The sequence below is a fragment of the Chrysochloris asiatica genome, unplaced genomic scaffold (assembly GCF_000296735.1).
Source record: "Chrysochloris asiatica unplaced genomic scaffold, ChrAsi1.0 scaffold00008, whole genome shotgun sequence".
Lineage (NCBI taxonomy): Eukaryota > Metazoa > Chordata > Mammalia > Afrosoricida > Chrysochloridae > Chrysochloris > Chrysochloris asiatica.
Genome location: NW_006408526.1, coordinates 29,685,542 through 29,703,575, shown reverse-complemented (window position 1 = coordinate 29,703,575; position 18,034 = coordinate 29,685,542). Strand labels below are relative to the sequence as shown.

Below are 18,034 nucleotides of genomic sequence, written 5' to 3'. Positions count from 1 at the left end.
ACTGCTGACCTTGCAATCCAGTGCATTAGTCCACAGTGCCACACCAGGACTATATATATATATATATTAATTACCATGCAGAAAATTTGGACTGATTTATGCTTTCACTAGGGTTATAAATCCATGTCAGTTCCTTATACCTTTGCTAATCTCAGCTTTAGGTGTTTGAGGTTTTATTTTCTAATTTTGTTCGTTGGATTTTAAAAAATCATTTCTCATTTTAAGCTACATTAACTAGGGTGATTTTTTTTTTCATGTGTTTCTAGTCATGTCCTCTGTCAATCCATATTCTTTGTCCATTTTTCTATTTAGATTTCCATTTTCTTATTGATTTATAAGTGCTCTTTATATATTAAGGATAACAACCGTTTTTCTATCATAAAAATTGCATGTATTTCTTGCCAGTTCATCTCTTGACTTTTGATTCTGTCTTTGATATACAATATTTAATCTTTTTTATTTAATTCAAGTTACATTTTATTATTTTTTGCCTTTATTTTTAATATTAGAAAACTGTATAAATAGTTTGGATTCCCAGTCTGGCACTGTAGGATAAGCATTGAACTTCTAACCACAAAGTTCGTGGTTCAAAGACACAAGCCACTCCTTGGAAACCCTATACAGTGTCGCTTGCTACGAGTCAGAATCGATTTGATGGCATTTAACAACAACAACATATAAATAGCTAGTTATAGTTTCTTCTTTCATGGTTTTGCCTTTCTTTTCAATCTTTCAACCACTGGAACTTTTGAGGGGAATTGACTGTATGTTTCTGAAAGAGATTTCAGGATATCCAGGCAGAGCCAAGTTACAAGGAATCCAGTGCAAATCTGGTAAGATTTTAATACCTTCAGGAGAAAGTCAAACTTTTCATCCCCTGTGTACAAATGTACACCTAGGTATCACTGGAACACACAAGCAAGTACACACAACTTCTCTCCCCAGACAAGAGATACGTACTCACACATCCTCACAGAAAATGTCAGAGTAGAACATGTTCAGATAACAAAGAACTCGGACACCCATTATCCCATAGGGCAGGCAGAGCTCTTGGGCTTTCCAAGCATGAAGGAAAGAAAACTGAGGCCTCAGGAACTATGGTAGCTGCTGTAGGCCATATGTGTACCTACATAGAAGGGGAGGCAGGTATTGAAGCCACTGCACGGTACTACCTCAGGCACAGATACAGCCTGCAGGTAGGCACACCTGCCCCCAGCCTGCAGTAGTCTGAAAGGGCTAATCAACTACCAGGATTCAGGGTGTTCTCTGGGGTTCAAGCCCAGACCCTGATGAGGAAGGCAGGAGGCCGAATCACCAGGAGCTCTGTGTGTATTATGGGATGCCTGTACCTTCTCCTAACATGCTCCTGCCAACAGCCTGGGGCCAAAAGGAATGTTTTCTCCTGTTTTAAGCCAGCTGCCCGTCAGCCTTACAGTGGTGCACTTCCATGCGAGGTCTGTCCCTCAGCACATACATGCATGTCTGTGCATCCGTACATGTGTGAGTGTGTGCGTGTGAGCACTCATGTGTGTGTGTGTGTGTGTGCAAGATGACATGCCTGCAGAGATAACTAATTATTAGCTCCCTCTGGCCTCAGGGGGGCCCTCATCTGTTCCAAGAGCTGCTCCCCCATCCCGGACTTCCACCCAGATTTCAAAGAGGCCCGACCTGATGCTGTCCTTCTTTCCCTTCCCCACGGCTGGCCAAAAAATAAAATAAAATGAAAGTCAGCCCCATCCCGCCTGTGCCAGGGAAGAGGCTGACAGGAGGTCTGCAAACTAACGCTTATCAAAAGCTCCTTCTCAAATTCATTTCAATATCTGAGCCTCTGGTTTCCAAGGCAACATAATCTTTTCATCAAAGCAACTGGTAAAACCACTGGGATCCTATATTGTTTTGTTGGCAACTTGTCAAAACTGTCATTTGGTTAAAAAAAAAATTTTTTTTTTAAGAGATTTACGTAGGTAGCCTACAAATATATAGGGTGATCTATAGCATGAATGGAGTCCTGGTGTGGCGCTGTGAGTTAATGCACCAGGCTGCAAAGCCATTTAAACTACAAAGTCGGTGGTTCAAGCTCACCAGTCGCTCCTTGGAAACCCTATACAGGGTCACTGTGGGTCAGAACCGACTCGACGGCACTTAACAACAACATAGCATGAATGATCATTAATAAAAGGTTGTCCAGTGTAGCTTTCAGAGATAGATCCCTTATCCTGCCGTTTCCTCCTTGGACGGGCTTGACCTCTACACAGTATTGTTGTTAAGTGCAGTCGAGTCGGTTCCAACTCAAAGCAACCCAGTACAGGGTTTCCAAGGAGTGTGCCTGGTGAGTTTGAACCACCAACCTTGTGGTCGAGTGCTTATTCTACAGCGCCACACAAGAACTCCTTCTACATAAGTGTTGTTGTTGTTAAGAGCTGTCTGTAGGTTCCAACCCATAGTGACCCTGTATAGGGTTCCTAAGGAACATCTGGTGAATTTGAACCACTGACCTTGCCGTTCAAACAGACTTTGCAGTCCAGCGCATTAACCCACAGCACCACACCAGGATACCTTCTACAGAATTGTTGTTGTTAAGTGCTTCAAGTCGGTTCCAACCCATAACTCCAAACCCTGTGTGGGTTTCCGAGGAGTGGCTGTTGAGCTTGAACCATTGACCTTGTGGTTCAAGCTGACTTTGCTGTCCAGCGTATTAACCCACAGCACTACACCTGGACTCCATTCTACAATGGAGTCGGTTCCGACTCATTGCGACCCTGTACAGGGTTTCCGAGGCTGTAAATCTTTACGGGAGCAGAATAAAGGTGGTAATTGGAAGGTGACTCTGAGCAGGGAGGGACTGGGGGAGCCTGTCTCAAACCCTAATAAAGCAAAGGCAGAAATTTTGCTTCTTCTCAAGGAGTCTTTCCTTAGCGTTTTCCTGGGACCCTCCCACTTGTGTTCTTCCTTCTGCTAACACACATATACTCCCCTCACCCCAAACTCTCCCATTCCCTGCCCTGAAGCCACAAGTGCCTTGGAACTGGGATCAGTCAAAAGGTACTAAACTGACAGCAACCAAACCGGTGTAAAGTCTGTTCACTGCTGCTCCACATCTGGCAGTGGGAAAACCAGACAGGATGCTGCCTCCCACCCTGAGTCCCAGTGGCCTCAGGTCCCAGGGCACCCAGGAAGAGTTGGGGGCTAGTGACTAGCGTTCCGAGTTCAGCTTCTAATCCGTTCTTGGTCTCTGCCTGGCAGGCTCCCAGCGAGTATGAGACGAGTCCAGAGCAGCTCTTCTACCGGATCGCCCATCTAAACCGGGGGCAGCAGTACCTGCTCTGGGTGGCCGCCGTCACCTCTGCCGGCCGGGGAAACAGCAGCGAGAAGGTCACCATTGAGCCTGCAGGAAAGGGTAAGGAACCTGGGACAGGGCAGAAGGTGGCAGGTTCCCTTCCAAAAGTTTGGTTCACCTCAAAGAGGGGACTTGTCTCCTCTGCACCTTACCATCCTGGCTGTGAGGTGCTGGTCACTCACCTCCCTCCTGCATCTGCCAAGATTGAGCCTCTGCTGCCCCCTGACTCCAGGGGAGCCTCACAACAGGCTCCAGCCACCCGGGTACCCAGAAGGGGTGGGCAGAGTGCACGTCTGTTTCCCTACCCCAAACTCTACTTTCAGTTGAAAGAAGGGGACTTACCATACCCCCTGCCCAAAGCTGAACAGCTGTCTCATTGCTCAGCTTCTTGAGATGGGGTTAAGGGTGGAGTATCCCACTTTACAAAGCAGATGAGACTCAGAAAAAAGTCCTTCATTTGAAAGCCTGAACATCTTGGGAAATGTGGTTCCACAGGTTACAGTCTCCTTCAACCCACAGACATTCTCCAGGTATCTATGGAGTGTGAAGTTCCAAGCCACATGCAGGGCACAGTGGGTTTTGTATTTAGGGCACACACCCTGAATCCCTGAGGGGCACAAGTATAGAATGGGGTGCATGTGCACCTCTACTTTTCAGAAGAACAACAGTTCTGAGACCTTAGCCCAGTTCAAGACAGAAGCGGCAACATTGATAACTAGGCTTCCCCACCATCTGTACCCTGACGGGATGGGATGGAATTAGCCACAAGACATATAGGACAAGTACTTTGACTCTGGGCCTCCCTGGGCCCTTCCAATTTTCCCTGTCTTCTCCCACAACCAGTGTTTACCTACCTGTCTCTCCTGCCACAGGTCCCAGTCCCCTTCCTGCATGACTGGAGCTTCCCTTGGTTTAGACTCAGATGGCTTCAGCCCTCACCCTGCTACCAGCTCAGTTAGCTAGTGTTCAGTTAGAGGCCTACAGTGGGCCAGGGACCTCTTCCTGCCACCCAATAGGGTTTATTTTCCCGTCCTATAGTTGAATAGTTAAGAGCCAATAGCAGCATGGCCTGCAAAGACAGCAGAGAAGATGGCCTGGGACTTCAGATTCCAAGTCAGGGCTCTTTCCACATGACCTCAGCATTTCTTCATCCTTCATCCAACCTCTTCTCCTGAACATTCCTCCTGATAGGAGGGAAGGGACCTAAGAACCTACAGTCCTCCCAGAGCAGCTGACAATGATCCAGATGCAGAGAACCAAAGGTCTGGGCATCTCAGCAAAAGATTGACCCTTCCCCTTTTCCTAGTGTACTTTGTACTTCTTAGTTAGCAGTTCAAACTTACCAGTCACTTCTTGGAAACCCTATACAGGAACCAACTCAATGGCACTTAACAATAATAAGAACACATTCATATGCCCTCCTCTTCTGTCCTCTCAACAACCCTACGAGGTAGGACAGACACAACACATACACACACAGAGAAATTCAGAGAGTCAACCCCAATCACGCAGCCGAAACACTTTTAGAATCAGGTCTCTCTAGCCCACACCACATCCCTGAGGCCCCAAGGCTTCTCTCTGCCCACAATGGAGGCCATTTTAACTTAGGCCCTGCTGTTCAGGCCCAAGTCTCTGTAGGTGATCTCCCACTGCCCCTAGAAGTCCTTCTCCTTCTCCTCAGCAGCCCTTCAGCACTGTCTCTACTCTCGGTGAGCTCTGTCAGCCCTCACAGGGGATCTTGTACCCAAACCTGTCAATACTGCTTCCTCATTCTCCTTACATTTTCCCTTTTCCCTGAGTTAGTCCTTTAGGGTCTTTAGGTGTGTGGGGCCCACTCTGGGCCTCTGAGGTACTTGGTCCCTTGTTTCATTTATCACTTTTAGACCAACGACAAGATGTTGGGTGTGGGCAGGCTGGAGGCGGTGACTGATAATGGGAAGGAGATTCTGATCTCACAGACTAGGGGTCTGACTAGGTCTAGGAAGAGGAAAGGGGGAGTGTAAAATGACTCCCCTGATTCTAGCTGCTCACTTTGTGTGACATTTGACCTCTCTTGCTTTCTATGGTGTTTATTCTCCTGATTCTCAGCCTGACTTTCAGTGAGCGTCTATCTCCCTTGGGGACATTCCTTTCTCCTTTCATGCTTTATATGCATATGTTGTTGATCCTAGGGTTTTGTCAATCTCCATCCCCCATCCTGGTGACCTGTTGATGACCCCAAAATCAGGATCTCTGCTCAGACATCTCTTTCTGCTCCAGAGCATTTCTATTCCCTGCTTTCTAAGTGCCCCATGGGAGTGTCCCACAAGTGCTTGGGGTTCCACAAGAAGCAGTCTTCTCGAGAACTCTCTCCTGTCAGACCTGCTTCTCCTCTGATCTGCCTTGTCTCTGTCAGGATGACATCACTCACCTCATTGATCCAGACAGAGTCATCTTTAACTCCCCACAACTTCTTCCTGAGTCAGTGAGACCCCACTTCTCCCCCTGAGCCAGTAGTCACTTCCCGGCTACCATCTTGTCACTAGTATACATCCTCCAGGATCACCTCCACCAAGCAGTCCTCTGCCGGCAGCCGGTGATTTATATAAAAATGTCCTTTATCCCATCTACTTACAAAAGTTCTAGTGGCTCCTCATGACCTCAAGAGAAAATCCAATAATAGCCTTGTTATGCCAAACAGAACCCTTTTCTCTCGGGTCCCTGCTTCTCCTGAGTTCTGGTCATTGTTGTTACTATTAAGTGCCATCGAGTCGGTTCTGACTGATAGTGACCCTGTATAGGGTTTTCGAGGAGCTTCTGGTGGGTTTGAACCACCAACCTTTTGGTTCACAGCTCAGTGCTTATCCTATAGCACCACACCAGGAGATTTGGTTACCCTAAAGTGAATTCGTTATTAACCTTCAAGATACAAATCAAAACTTTCAGTTCCAGAATCTTTCATTGACCATCAATTCCATTCACCACCCACTTTCCAAGCAGAATACATTACTTCTCTCTTTGTGCTCCCATGATTCCTTGTATCTAGTTCTACCAAAGAATCTTTCACTCTGTAATGATATTTTTAACCACCTGTCTTCCTTTTGGACAGTGAGCAGCTTGAGGACAGGGGCTATATTTTATCCATCTTTGAATCCTTAGATCCTCATGAGATACCTGGTCCATAATAAACATTTAGATAAATCTGTTTTGAATCCACGACTCCCAGCTGAAATTCTTGGATGCTTACCTCCCCCAACCCCCAAATCCAAGATGGAGGTCAGATAAAGGAAGAAGGACCAGAAGTGTAAGTCCAGGGAGTCCTCAGAAAGGGTGCTGTGGACAGTGTGGAGGAGTAGAGTAGAGTGACCTCCCTCCTCTCTTCCCTGCAGCTCCAGCAAAGATCATCTCATTTGGGGGCACTGTGACAACACCCTGGATGAAAGATGTGCGGCTGCCCTGTAATTCGGTGGGAGACCCAGCCCCTGCTGTGAAGTGGACCAAGGACAGGTATGCAGTAGGACTCTTTGCGAGATCGATGGTCTCCAGGAGACCATGAAGAAGAGTCTGGGTTCCCTCCCTTCCAGCTACCTCATGTGTCCCCAGGGTACAGAGCTACTGCTCTCTCCAGCAGACCCGGCCTCTCTAGCTCTCCTAGGTTGTAGGGGGAAAGGTGCCAAGCATCTTCCTTCCTGGGGTGATTAAAGAAGCCAGTATCGCTGATACACCTAGAAAGTGCTGAGCAGAAAGATCCCAGGGTTCTCTGCTCCCAGTGACTTGGGGGAGGCTCTCAGGGTGAGGGGTGACTGTCAAAACCTGTTTTCCTGTCAGTGAGGACTCAGCAATCCCTGTGTCCATGGATGGGCACCGGCTCATCCATACTAATGGCACATTGCTGCTACGCGCGGTGAAGGCCGAGGACTCTGGCTACTACACTTGCACTGCCACCAACACTGGTGGCTTCGACACCATCATCGTCAACCTTCTGGTGCAAGGTGAGGCTCTGAAGGACAGGGACCCAAAGGGACAGGAATTCAATCACCTGAAAGAGAGGGACAGATGGGTAGATAAGATAAACCCAAGGCAAGACAGCTTTAGGGTGGAGAGAGAATGAGCAAAAGGGTGGGAGAGCTGGTCCCCGGCCCTAGATTCCCATCCCGAAGCTTTACACACCTGGCAATCCTTGGCTAATCAAGCATGGTAGGATGTGGGCAGGCTGAGGTGCCCTTCACCCCTCCTCCATCACCCTTTGTGGTGAGGGCTGATGACTTTCCCCACACAGTTCCCCCGGACCAGCCCCGCCTCACTGTTTCTAAAACCTCAGCTTCGTCCATCACCCTGACCTGGATTCCAGGTGACAATGGGGGCAGCTCTATCCGAGGTGAGAAGGGACCTGGGGGGAGGGAGAGGAAACGGGAAGGTATTCTGGGTCAGGGGAAGGGAACAGGCTTCACCCACTCCCACCTCCTACCCCAGAGCACCCAGGAAATGCCCTGGGACAGATTGAGACCACAAAGAAGCTTTTCCAGGGCCATGGGAAGTACCTGGCCTAGGTGGCTGGGCTTTCATCCCCCCACCCACCCCGACCACTAGTTTGCAGTATAAATATGAGTAAGTCTGGTTTCATCCCTAGAAGGACCTCTGGTAGCGTAGTGGTTATGAATCAGGCTGCGAGCCGCAAAGTCAGCAGTTCAAAACTACCAGTGGTTCCGCGCGAGAAAGATGAGGCGGTCTGCTCCCGTAAAGATTTACAGCCTTGGAAACCCTGTGTAGGGTCACTATGAGTCAGAACCAACTCCACGGCACATAACAACAACAACAACATCTGGTTTCATCCCTAGGACTCAGTTTTCAAATATGTAGAAAATAGACAAGTGTATTACATCTTACCTTGAATATGCACAGGAACCCTCAAGGGGTCTGATTTAGTAGTCTGGGGTGGGGGCCCAGAATTGGCTTTTCTAATGAGCTCCCAGATGGTGCTGACACAGTCAGCATCGGCTGACTGACAGAGTTGGTTCCTCCCTCAGTTTGGATTAAGTATTGGGCTGCTGACCACAAGTTGGCAGTTCAAACCCAACAACCACTCAGATAAGGCTGTTTGGCCCCGCAAAGATTTATAGTCTTGATAATCCTATGGAACTATTCTGCTCTGTCCTAGGAGTTGAATCACCTTGATGCAGTGGGTTGTTCTCCTCACCTTGGTTACTAAATCCCACTATTAAACCTCAAGAGAAAAGGCTGGACCCATTTTGCATCTAATTTGCATATGGTCCTGGAGTCTAAATCCCACTATTAAACCTCAAGAGAAAAGGCTGGACCCATTTTGCATCTAATTTGCATATGGTCCTGGATTAACCGAAGGCTCCACCCTATCCCTGTCTGGAGTGTGCTTGGAGGGGGAGGAGAGGATGCTGCCACCTGCCCTTCACCACCTGACCCAGGCCCAACCTCCCTGCCAGGTTTCGTGTTGCAGTACTCAGTGGACAACAGTGAGGAGTGGAAGGATGTGTTCATCAGTTCCAGCGAGCGCTCCTTCAAGCTAGACAGCCTCAAGTGTGGCACATGGTACAAGGTGAAGCTGGCCGCCAAGAACAGCGTGGGTTCTGGGCGTATCAGTGAGATCATCGAGGCCAAGACTCATGGACGAGGTGAGGCCTGGACAATGTGAGACCCAGTGGGATGGAGGACAGGCCCAGGAAGGAGATAGGTGGGGGTGGAGGAGCCTAGATGGCTGGGACAGGGAAAGAGGGGACCAGAGAATCAGGAAGACAGAAGAGAGGAGACAGCCTCGTTCCCTGCACTGCTCTGTCTTGATGAATCCGTGCCCCAAGGAAATCCTTCACTGCCTGGATTCCAGGTGTCAATGGGGACAGCTCTATCTAGGTGAAGACCCCTCTCGGTCTCTCTGACCTCTGTCTGTCTCTCCCTCTGGCCCTCAGAGCCCTCCTTCAGTAAAGACCAGCATCTCTTCACCCACATCAACTCCACACATGCCAGGCTTAACCTGCAGGGCTGGAACAACGGAGGCTGCCCTATCACCACCATCATGCTGGAGTACCGGCCCAAGGGCACCTGGGCCTGGCAGGGCCTCCGGGCCAACAACTCCGTGGAGGTGTTTCTAACTGAACTGCGGGAGGCCACGTGGTATGAGCTGCGCATGAGGGCTTGCAACAGCGCTGGCTGCGGCAATGAGACAGCCCAGTTCGCCACCCTGGACTATGACGGCAGTGAGTCCCAAAGCGGGGAAGGCTGTCCCCTCCTAGAAGCAGGAACAAGGCAGTGCCAGGAGAGCTGGCAGAGTGGCATGAACAGAAACAGATGTTGTTGTTGTCATTGTCCGCTGCCATTGTCATCCTCCAACTCATGGGGACCCCCATGTACAGCAGAACTAAACGCTGCCCTGCCCCTCGCCCATAATCGGTTACAGATCAGACACAAACAGAGAACTAGGCAGGAATGCAGACAGGGACAGGTGAGTGAGCAGGCTCATATCTGACTCCCTCCTTCACCCCTTCTCAGGCACTATCCCACCCATCAAGTCTGCACAGGGGGAGGGAGACGATGTGAAGAAGCTGTTCACCATCGGCTGCCCGGTCATCCTGGCCACACTGGGGGTGGCGCTGCTCTTTATTGTACGCAAGAAAAGGAAGGAGAAGAGGCTGAAGCGGCTCCGAGGTGGGGATGTTTCCCATGGGCTTCTGGGATGGGGTGCTGACATGTAGCCACACTGACCAGGCTTACTCACTCACCCTGCTGTCTCCATGAGAGTCTTGGTCTCCTGGCAGGAAGAGCTGCTTCACCACCCCCCATCCCACCACACTTTGTTCCTGCCCCAACCAGGGCTGACATTCAGATATGCTCACCACGCAAAGCCACACTGGTGGTTACAATACATCAACATTTCTATGTTGGTTCATGAATAGATGCTGTTCCTTTCCACTTTGGATGCTCCATTCTCTCACCCAGAATCCCTCAGACTTTCCCTGAAAAGTCGACCCAGCAGGTGTTCATAGGCAGAGTCTGCGGCTTGTTGGGGGTAAAATATTTAGAATGTCATTCCTGCCTGAACACTAGATGCCACAGTCTGGTATGAATGGGTCTGAGCTACTTCAGTTTCCCCGCGGACTGACACAGCATCTGGCACCTGCTAACTGCTTAGTTCATGTTGATTCACTCACCTAGAAAACATTTCTTGAGTGCCTGCTGCATCCTAAATACTGTCTGACATTAGGAATACAGAGATAGAAGGGGCAACCCCTGACCTTTCAGAGTTCACTCACAGTCAGGTGAGAGGCCAAAGCACAATAGTAGCACACACAGACTGGGGGGACCAGGAAGGAGCCCCAGTAGCACAGTGGTGACGCACTAGCTGCTAACCGAAAGGTCAGCAGTTCAAATCTACCAGCCACTCTGAGAGAGGAAAATGAGGCTTTCTGCTCCTGTAAAGATTTATAGCTTCAGAAACCCTATACAGGGTCTCTATAAGTGGGAACCAACTTAGTGGCACACAGCCACCACCACCACCAGGGTGGGCAGGAAGGAGCCCTGGTAGCGTCGTTGGGCTGCTAACCCCAAGGTCAACATTGTGAACCCACCAGCTACTTCAAGAGAGAAAGATGAGACTTTCTGCTCCCATAAAGATTTACAGCCTCAGAAATTCTATACAAGATCGCTGAGTTAGAATCGACTCAGTGACATGCAGCAGCAATAGCAGCAGAGTGTTCAGGAAGGATCTCTCCCTGGTGGTACTATAGGAACTGAACTGATAACCACAAGGCAGGCCACTCAATCCCACCAGCCACTCCGCAGGAAAAAAATAAGGCTGTCTTCTCCTGTAAAGATTTACAGCCTTGGAAAACCTATACAGGATCACTATGAGTTGAAATCAACTCGATGGCAATGGGTTTTTTTTTTTAAGTGTTCAGGTTGAAGGGATGACTGGGTGAATGGTTCAATTAATGGATACAAGGATGGTTGGTTGGATGGATGGATGGATGGATGGATGGATGGATGGATGGATGGATGGATTGTTGAATGGATAAATAATAGATGATCAGATAAATGGTTGGATAGTTGGATGGATAATTAGATTGTTGGTTGGATGAATGAATAAGTAGTTGAATGGGTAAATTAATGGATGATTAGATAAATGCTTGAATTTATGGATAGGTAGATGGTTGGATAGATGGTTGGGGGATGTTTAGATTGCTGCATGCAGCTATCAGGATTCATTCTGATAGATCATTCTTAGTTATAAGGGGTTTAGTATAGTAACAAGACCCTTTGCTTCTCCTCTCTCCCCAATTCCTAACCTATGAGCCTGGTCCTGTTCAAAGGCTCTCTCAGACAAAGCAGGGAATCCATCTCTGTACTAACTGGGGACAAATACCCTGGAGACAGAAGTGAAACTTTCTAGGTAATATAGGAGTTTGGTCGTCTAGGGCTACCTCATCCTCCACTCTCCCCTCTCCCTGAGCAATAACTAAAGACAGACCTCCACCAATGTCTGTCCCAGTGTCTGCTATGGTATCTTGTTCAATTAGAGTCAATTCAGGAAATATATGGAGTGTATACTATGCCCCCTCGACTTTGGGAAAGACCTCCTCTTTAGATAAAAATCTGAGGAAAGGAAAATAGGCCTGAGCCAAATCCTGAATTGGGAACAGAGAGACCTCATTGTGTTTGGGGTTATTTGGGGGTCCTCACATCTCTTGCTTTACCTCTCAGGAGATCAGGCCTGGCCTCATTTTAGGGAATACACCCACCTTGTTCCCCACAGCTCTTCCAATTCTCTTTGTTCTCAGACTCCATTCTTACCCAACCTCTCTCTCTACTATTTTGCAGATGCAAAGAGTTTGGCAGAGATGTTGATAAGGTAAGTATCACCTAGCTCCTTATTCTCTCCTCCTCTCCCCTCTGCAAGGGACACAGGAACTCTGTGCTCTCAGATTAGGGAACAGGCTTCCCAAGTTCCAACTGTCCTGAAAAGCCCTCCCACCCACTCCCTATGGCTGCAGAGCCACACGCTTCCAGCCTTTCTTCTCACAGCAAGAACAACCGAAGCTTTGACACCCCTGTGAAGGGCCCACCCCAGGGCCCACGGCTACACATTGACATCCCCAGGGTCCAGCTGCTCATCGAGGACAAGGAGGGCATCAAGCAGCTGGGTGAGTGGAGGTGACCAAAGCTTCCTGCCCCACCCTGAGTGTGCTTCCCCTGACCATAGCCCAGGCAGGGTGGCCACCAGCCCTTACAGAGGTGCCCAGGGTTCTAGCAGCAGCCCTGTCAGTAGTTCACAGCATCAGCGCTCACTGCTGCTTCTCTCAAGGACTGACTTTCCTTGTCTGTCCAAGGAGAGTAATTGTCCTGGCCTTGTTGGGCCTCAGTGTTGGGTAGAGTCAGAGAAATCTGGAGAGTAAAGATGGTTTCTCAGGGAAAGACTCCTAGTGATGGGTCTTCTTCCCCCAGGAGATGACAAGGCCACCATCCCTGTGACGAACGCTGAGTTCAGCCAAGCTGTCAACCCACAGAGCTTCTGCACTGGTGTCTCCCTGCATCACCCGGCCCTCATCCAGAGCACAGGGCCGCTCATCGACATGTCTGACATCCGGCCAGGCACCAGTATGCCTTCTTCCCCGGGACAGGGGTGCTGGGGAGACAACCCTTCTCACACACAGGGTACAGCATGGGGAAGAGCAGCATGGAAGAAAAAAGGAGCACTGGAGTTTGAATCTGGAAACTTGAGGGCACATCTAATTTGATGACCCACTAGCTGTGATTTGGGGCATACTGCTCAGCTTTTCTCTGGCCCTCCATTGCTTTACCTGTACATGTGAGAGGAATAGCTGTTCTTGTTCTCCAGTGGGCTCTGGCTCTAGCACTGTGACTCGGTGTAGGCACAGGTTCAGCCAGGACTGTGGGGATGAGGGGACAGTCAGGAGGCGCCTGGAGAGGAGGTCACAGTCCTCCCCAGAAGAGAATGGTATGGGCCAGAAGGACCAGGGCACCACCCACTGACTCCCCCGACCCCCCAGCTCAGGAAAGGGAGGAAGGGGGGCTTCTGTGGCTGCTATTGCCTCCTTCCTTCCTCCCTGCTGCCCTTTCTGGTAAGTGCCAGCTGCTAAAGTCCGAGGGCCTTCTGTTGGAGGATGAACTCCATCACTTGCTTCCCTCTGTGCAGACCCAGTGTCCAGAAAGAATGTGAAATCAGCCCACAGCACCCGGAATCGGTACTCTAGCCAGTGGACTCTGACCAAGTGCCAGGCCTCCACACCCGCCCGCACACTCACCTCCGACTGGCGCACCGTGGGCTCCCAGCATGGCGTCACTGTCACCGAGAGTGACAGTTACAGCGCAAGCCTCTCCCAAGACACAGGTGAGTGCAAGGGCCCTGCCTGCAGCCTGCTCGTTCTCCTCCAGTTCCCCCATTACCCACCTCCACCTTCTAGTCTTTACTATTCCTGCCCACCCACTCGTAGGGTGTAAACGCAAGTCAGTTTCATTTCCAGCTAGACACTCACTCACTCACTGTGTGGCTTTGACAAAAACACTTGACATCCTGAGCTGTGGTTTTCTGACTTTGCTAGGTCAAGGGTCTCATTTTGCTTTCCCCAAAAATGTCAGAGAAAATCAATGCATATGGAGTTTGTCGGAGAAAAGCAGAGTGTTCGAGAGGATGATGGCTTATTATCAAGAATGAACAGTGCCCTCCTTCTGAGGCTAGGCTTTCAGATGGCAGCTGGGTTAGGGGCTGGGTGCTACTTTGTCTGGTTTCTCTTGTACCATGGCTCCCCATAACCCACTCTCTCCCTCGTCTCCCCAGATAAAGGACGGAACAGCATGGTTTCCACTGAGAGCGCCTCGTCCACCTACGAGGAGCTGGCCCGGGCCTACGAGCATGCCAAGCTGGAGGAGCAGTTGCAGCATGCCAAGTTTGAGATCACAGAGTGCTTCATTTCTGACAGTTCTTCTGACCAGATGACCACGGGCACCAACGAGAATGCCGACAGTATGACCTCCATGAGCACACCCTCAGAGCCAGGCATCTGCCGCTTCACCGCCTCCCCGCCCAAGCCCCAGGATGCTGACCGGGGCAAGAATGTGGCTGTGCCCATCCCTCACCGGGCCAACAAGAGTGAGTTCTCAGGCCACCTCCCTTGCCCCCCACCACCCTGTGAGCCCCCGCTAGATCTATGCCTGACAGCACCAGGACGCAGCCAGCCCAAAATGGCTTCTTGAGTAGTAACACCAAGATCAAGCAGGTCAGACCCATATCCTGGCTCCACCTTTTCTAGCTCTTGTGGCCTTGGGCAAGACATTCAGCTTCTCTGGCCTCAATCTTCTCACTTCTAAAATGTAAATGAAAGTGTATATTTTGCATAGTTGTAACAGGTGATAGAGATAATATATGTGCCTTGCACTTTTGTTGTTGCTTGGTGTCATCAAGTTGGTTCCAATTCATAGTGACCCTGTATAGGATTTCCAAGGTGGATTTGAAACGCTAACCTTGCAGTTAGTAGTCCAGTGCTTATCCTACAGAGTCACACCAGGACAGCCAGGCATGAAGTAAGTGTTTACTAAGTAGTGATTATTTCCTTCATATGAAGCTGTGCCCAGGTGAACAGAGACCCCTATGGGCACAGGTAGGTACCTCTGCTCTCAATGCTATTTGACCCAGAGGAGCAAGCTTGGCAGCTCAGCCCACAGTGACCAAACCTCATGGTGGGCGTGACCTGGGAACTACCTGATTCTAGGGGGCCTAGTCAGAGCTATGCCTTTAAGGGTATGTAGGAGACTAATCTGAAACAGGATTCTGGAGGCAACTCTAGGAGGGGAGGCCCCAGCAGTATGCAAGGCTCAAACAGTGAAGTATCTGCTTTGCTGGGCACTGACATGCCAAGTGCCCTGCTAACCTGGGGGGGTGGGCGAGGAGAGAAGGTGCTAGCTTATCCTGTAGAGAAGAACCTGGGGTGGTGGGAAGTACACAGTCTTTGAATACTAGCAGACTCAGATAATAATTACCCCCCATCCTTCAGGTGTGTGAATTGAGGCAAATGATAGCATCTCTTTGAGCCTCAATTTCCTTGTTTGCAAAATGCAGGCAGATAGTACTCTATCCAGGACCTTTTGGGAGAATTAAATGAAATAACCTAAGTAAAAAGTGCCTGGCCCTGTTCGCAGCTGATAGGCACTGTGAGAACAGGTGGGCATGTGCTCCCAGAGCAGAGAGAGCTAGAGTGTGGGTCTTAGAAACATGTCAGATGGAGACCATTTAAAAAGCGAGGAACATCTCACCTGGGGAAGAGGGCGCCATGGGTAGGAATGGGGACATGTTGCTGACTTCAGACATCTAGAAGGCTGCTAGGGGAAAGAGGGAGCCCTTGTTCTGTGAATCCTCAGAGGACATAATCATGCCTAGTGGGAGGCAAGGATGATGGAGAGCCATAGATGCTATGAATTCTCCCCACCTCAAGTATTTTAGCAAAGGCCAGCTGAGCAGCCCCCAGCGGTCATTTAATAACAAGTATTCAGTTTATTGAGCCACTACTACATGTGCCAAGATGGCTGGGAGCATAATGGGTTGCAAGTTGGACTGCTAACCTGCGAGATTAGCAGCTCAAATCCACCAGCAGCTTCACTGGAAAAAGATGAGGCTTTCTGCTCCCCGTAAAGACTTACAACCTTGGAAAACCTATACAACGTGATGGCACACAGCCACCACCACTATATGTGCCAGCCACTGTAGGAAGGCGTTTTCCAGGGTTTTCCTCACTCACTCCTCACAGTTATAGTTCACAGATTGGGAGAACGGTGGTTCGGTGGGAGACCCTGGATTGGATTCACTGCCAATGCACCCATGCACAGATACCACCCTTTTGTTAGTGGGAGCTTACGAGTTGCTTTGATGCTGCACAGGTTTCAGTGGAGTATCCAGACTAAGACAGACTAGGGAGAAAGGCCTGGAGATCTATGGATCACATGGGTTTGATCTACAGCTGATGGTGGGGACGGCCCAGGAGCAGACAGCACTTCATTCTGTTGTGCCGGGGCCACCGTGTATCAGGACCAATTGGATAGCAGCTAACATTTCACAAACTGTTGGAAGCTAATGGTCAGAGAGGTCACACCGTGGATCCCTCTATTGCCCACTGTGTGGAGGGGCTCCTGTCAGATCAGGAGAGGATCGGGGCTGGGGAGTGGCTGAACAAGTTGGATCCTAGAGACAGACCTCTGCCTCTAACGTCCTTTGTTTTTGACACCAGGTGACTACTGCAACCTGCCCCTGTATGCCAAGTCAGAGACCTTCTTCCGAAAGTCAGATGGGCGTGAACCCTGTCCCGTGGTCCCACCCCGAGAGGCCTCCATCCGGAACCTGGCTCGAACCTACCACCCCCAGGCTCGCCACCTGACCCTGGACCCTGCCAGCAAGCCCTTGGGCCTTCCGCACCCCGGGGCCCCCGCTGCCGCCTCCACAGCCACCTTACCTCAGAGGACTCTGGCCATGCCAGCTCCCCCAGCCGGCACAGCCCCCCCAGCACCCGGCCCCACCCCCTCTGAGCCCCCCACCGCCCCCAGTGCTGCCCCTCCGGCCCCCAGTACCGAGCCTCCACGGGCCGGGGGCCCACACACCAAAATGGGGGGTTCCAGGGACTCACTTCTTGAGATGAGCACGTCAGGGGTGGGAAGATCTCAGAAGCAAGGGGCTGGGGCCTACTCCAAATCCTACACCCTGGTGTAGGGCCACAGAGGGAAGAGCACCCCTCCGCTTGGACCTGTCCACACCTGTAGCCCTCACACACCAACTTGGCTGTTTTCCTGCATTATTTATATCAAAATGACAGACAAAATGAAAGCAACAACAAAAAGAGACACCTCCCATCCCAAGTCATGAACGCTTGTACATAGAACTCTTTTGTACAAATGAAACTATTTTCTTCTTCTCCATGAAGCCAGGGCACAAAGAATTTGACAGAAGAAGTCAAATCCCCACCCACCCACAAAATATGTGTGGAGATATATATACATATATAGAGAGGTGGGAACACATCAAAAAGCTATATATCTATATATTTCTCTCATCGTATTTTGAGAAAGAGGCACAAGAACTCAGCAATTTTCCCCTCCTGCTCCCCACTTACTCTACAATCTAGGTGGTTTTGACAAAGACCAAAATCCCAACTCAGAGACACTGCATGCGATTTTACTGTTCCAAGAAAACCAGGAGTTGCTTCAATTTGCAGATGCTTATGTGTTGATACCTTTTTCTATGAAAAAAGACCCAGCGCCGTGTGCAATAAAGGTTATGTTTCTATGTGGTGCCTTTTTTCCCAAAGTCCAGTGGGGAGAGAGGAGAGATGCCCCCTCCCTAAAACCAGCCTGTCCGTAACTCACGGAGAGGCTGTGGCCAGACACTCAGCACTTGGAGCTTTATTTATTAAGACTTTCAATTAGTCAGGGGTCACCCCTGAGCCATGTTCATTCAGTTCTCACTTTGGTGCCGGGCTCTGAGGGAGAACCGGCTCTGTGGCTTTGAGCAAGCTATAAACCCCTCAGAGTCACTGTTTCCTTGTGTGTAAATGGAAGTAAGCTTGTAGAGGATGAAATAAGACCAGCTGGTGAGAGCTCTGGGGAGCCTGACATGAGGCTCTGGGTGCCCGCTGACTCCTGTCCCGCAAGAACTGGCAGGGTAGCCATGGGGGGAAGCCACCGAAAACCACA

At 50.0% G+C, this 18,034-nt stretch overlaps 1 protein-coding gene across 1 annotated transcript in view; it reads left to right on the top strand.

The window, feature by feature from the left end:
• DSCAML1 (Down syndrome cell adhesion molecule like 1) overlaps positions 1-17,626 on the top strand; it is a 442,529-nt gene extending 424,903 nt beyond the window's left edge. The window contains exons 21-33 of the mRNA XM_006833865.1: positions 3,244-3,397; positions 6,706-6,823; positions 7,145-7,308; positions 7,596-7,694; positions 8,776-8,964; positions 9,256-9,543; positions 9,836-9,991; positions 12,161-12,191; positions 12,365-12,483; positions 12,785-12,937; positions 13,497-13,691; positions 14,139-14,450; positions 16,579-17,626. Coding sequence (XP_006833928.1) covers positions 3,244-3,397; positions 6,706-6,823; positions 7,145-7,308; positions 7,596-7,694; positions 8,776-8,964; positions 9,256-9,543; positions 9,836-9,991; positions 12,161-12,191; positions 12,365-12,483; positions 12,785-12,937; positions 13,497-13,691; positions 14,139-14,450; positions 16,579-17,054 — 2,454 coding nt within the window. The 3' untranslated portion in view covers positions 17,055-17,626. The remainder of the gene's footprint in view (positions 1-3,243; positions 3,398-6,705; positions 6,824-7,144; positions 7,309-7,595; positions 7,695-8,775; positions 8,965-9,255; positions 9,544-9,835; positions 9,992-12,160; positions 12,192-12,364; positions 12,484-12,784; positions 12,938-13,496; positions 13,692-14,138; positions 14,451-16,578) is intronic.
• Positions 17,627-18,034: the final 408 nt, after the last annotated feature.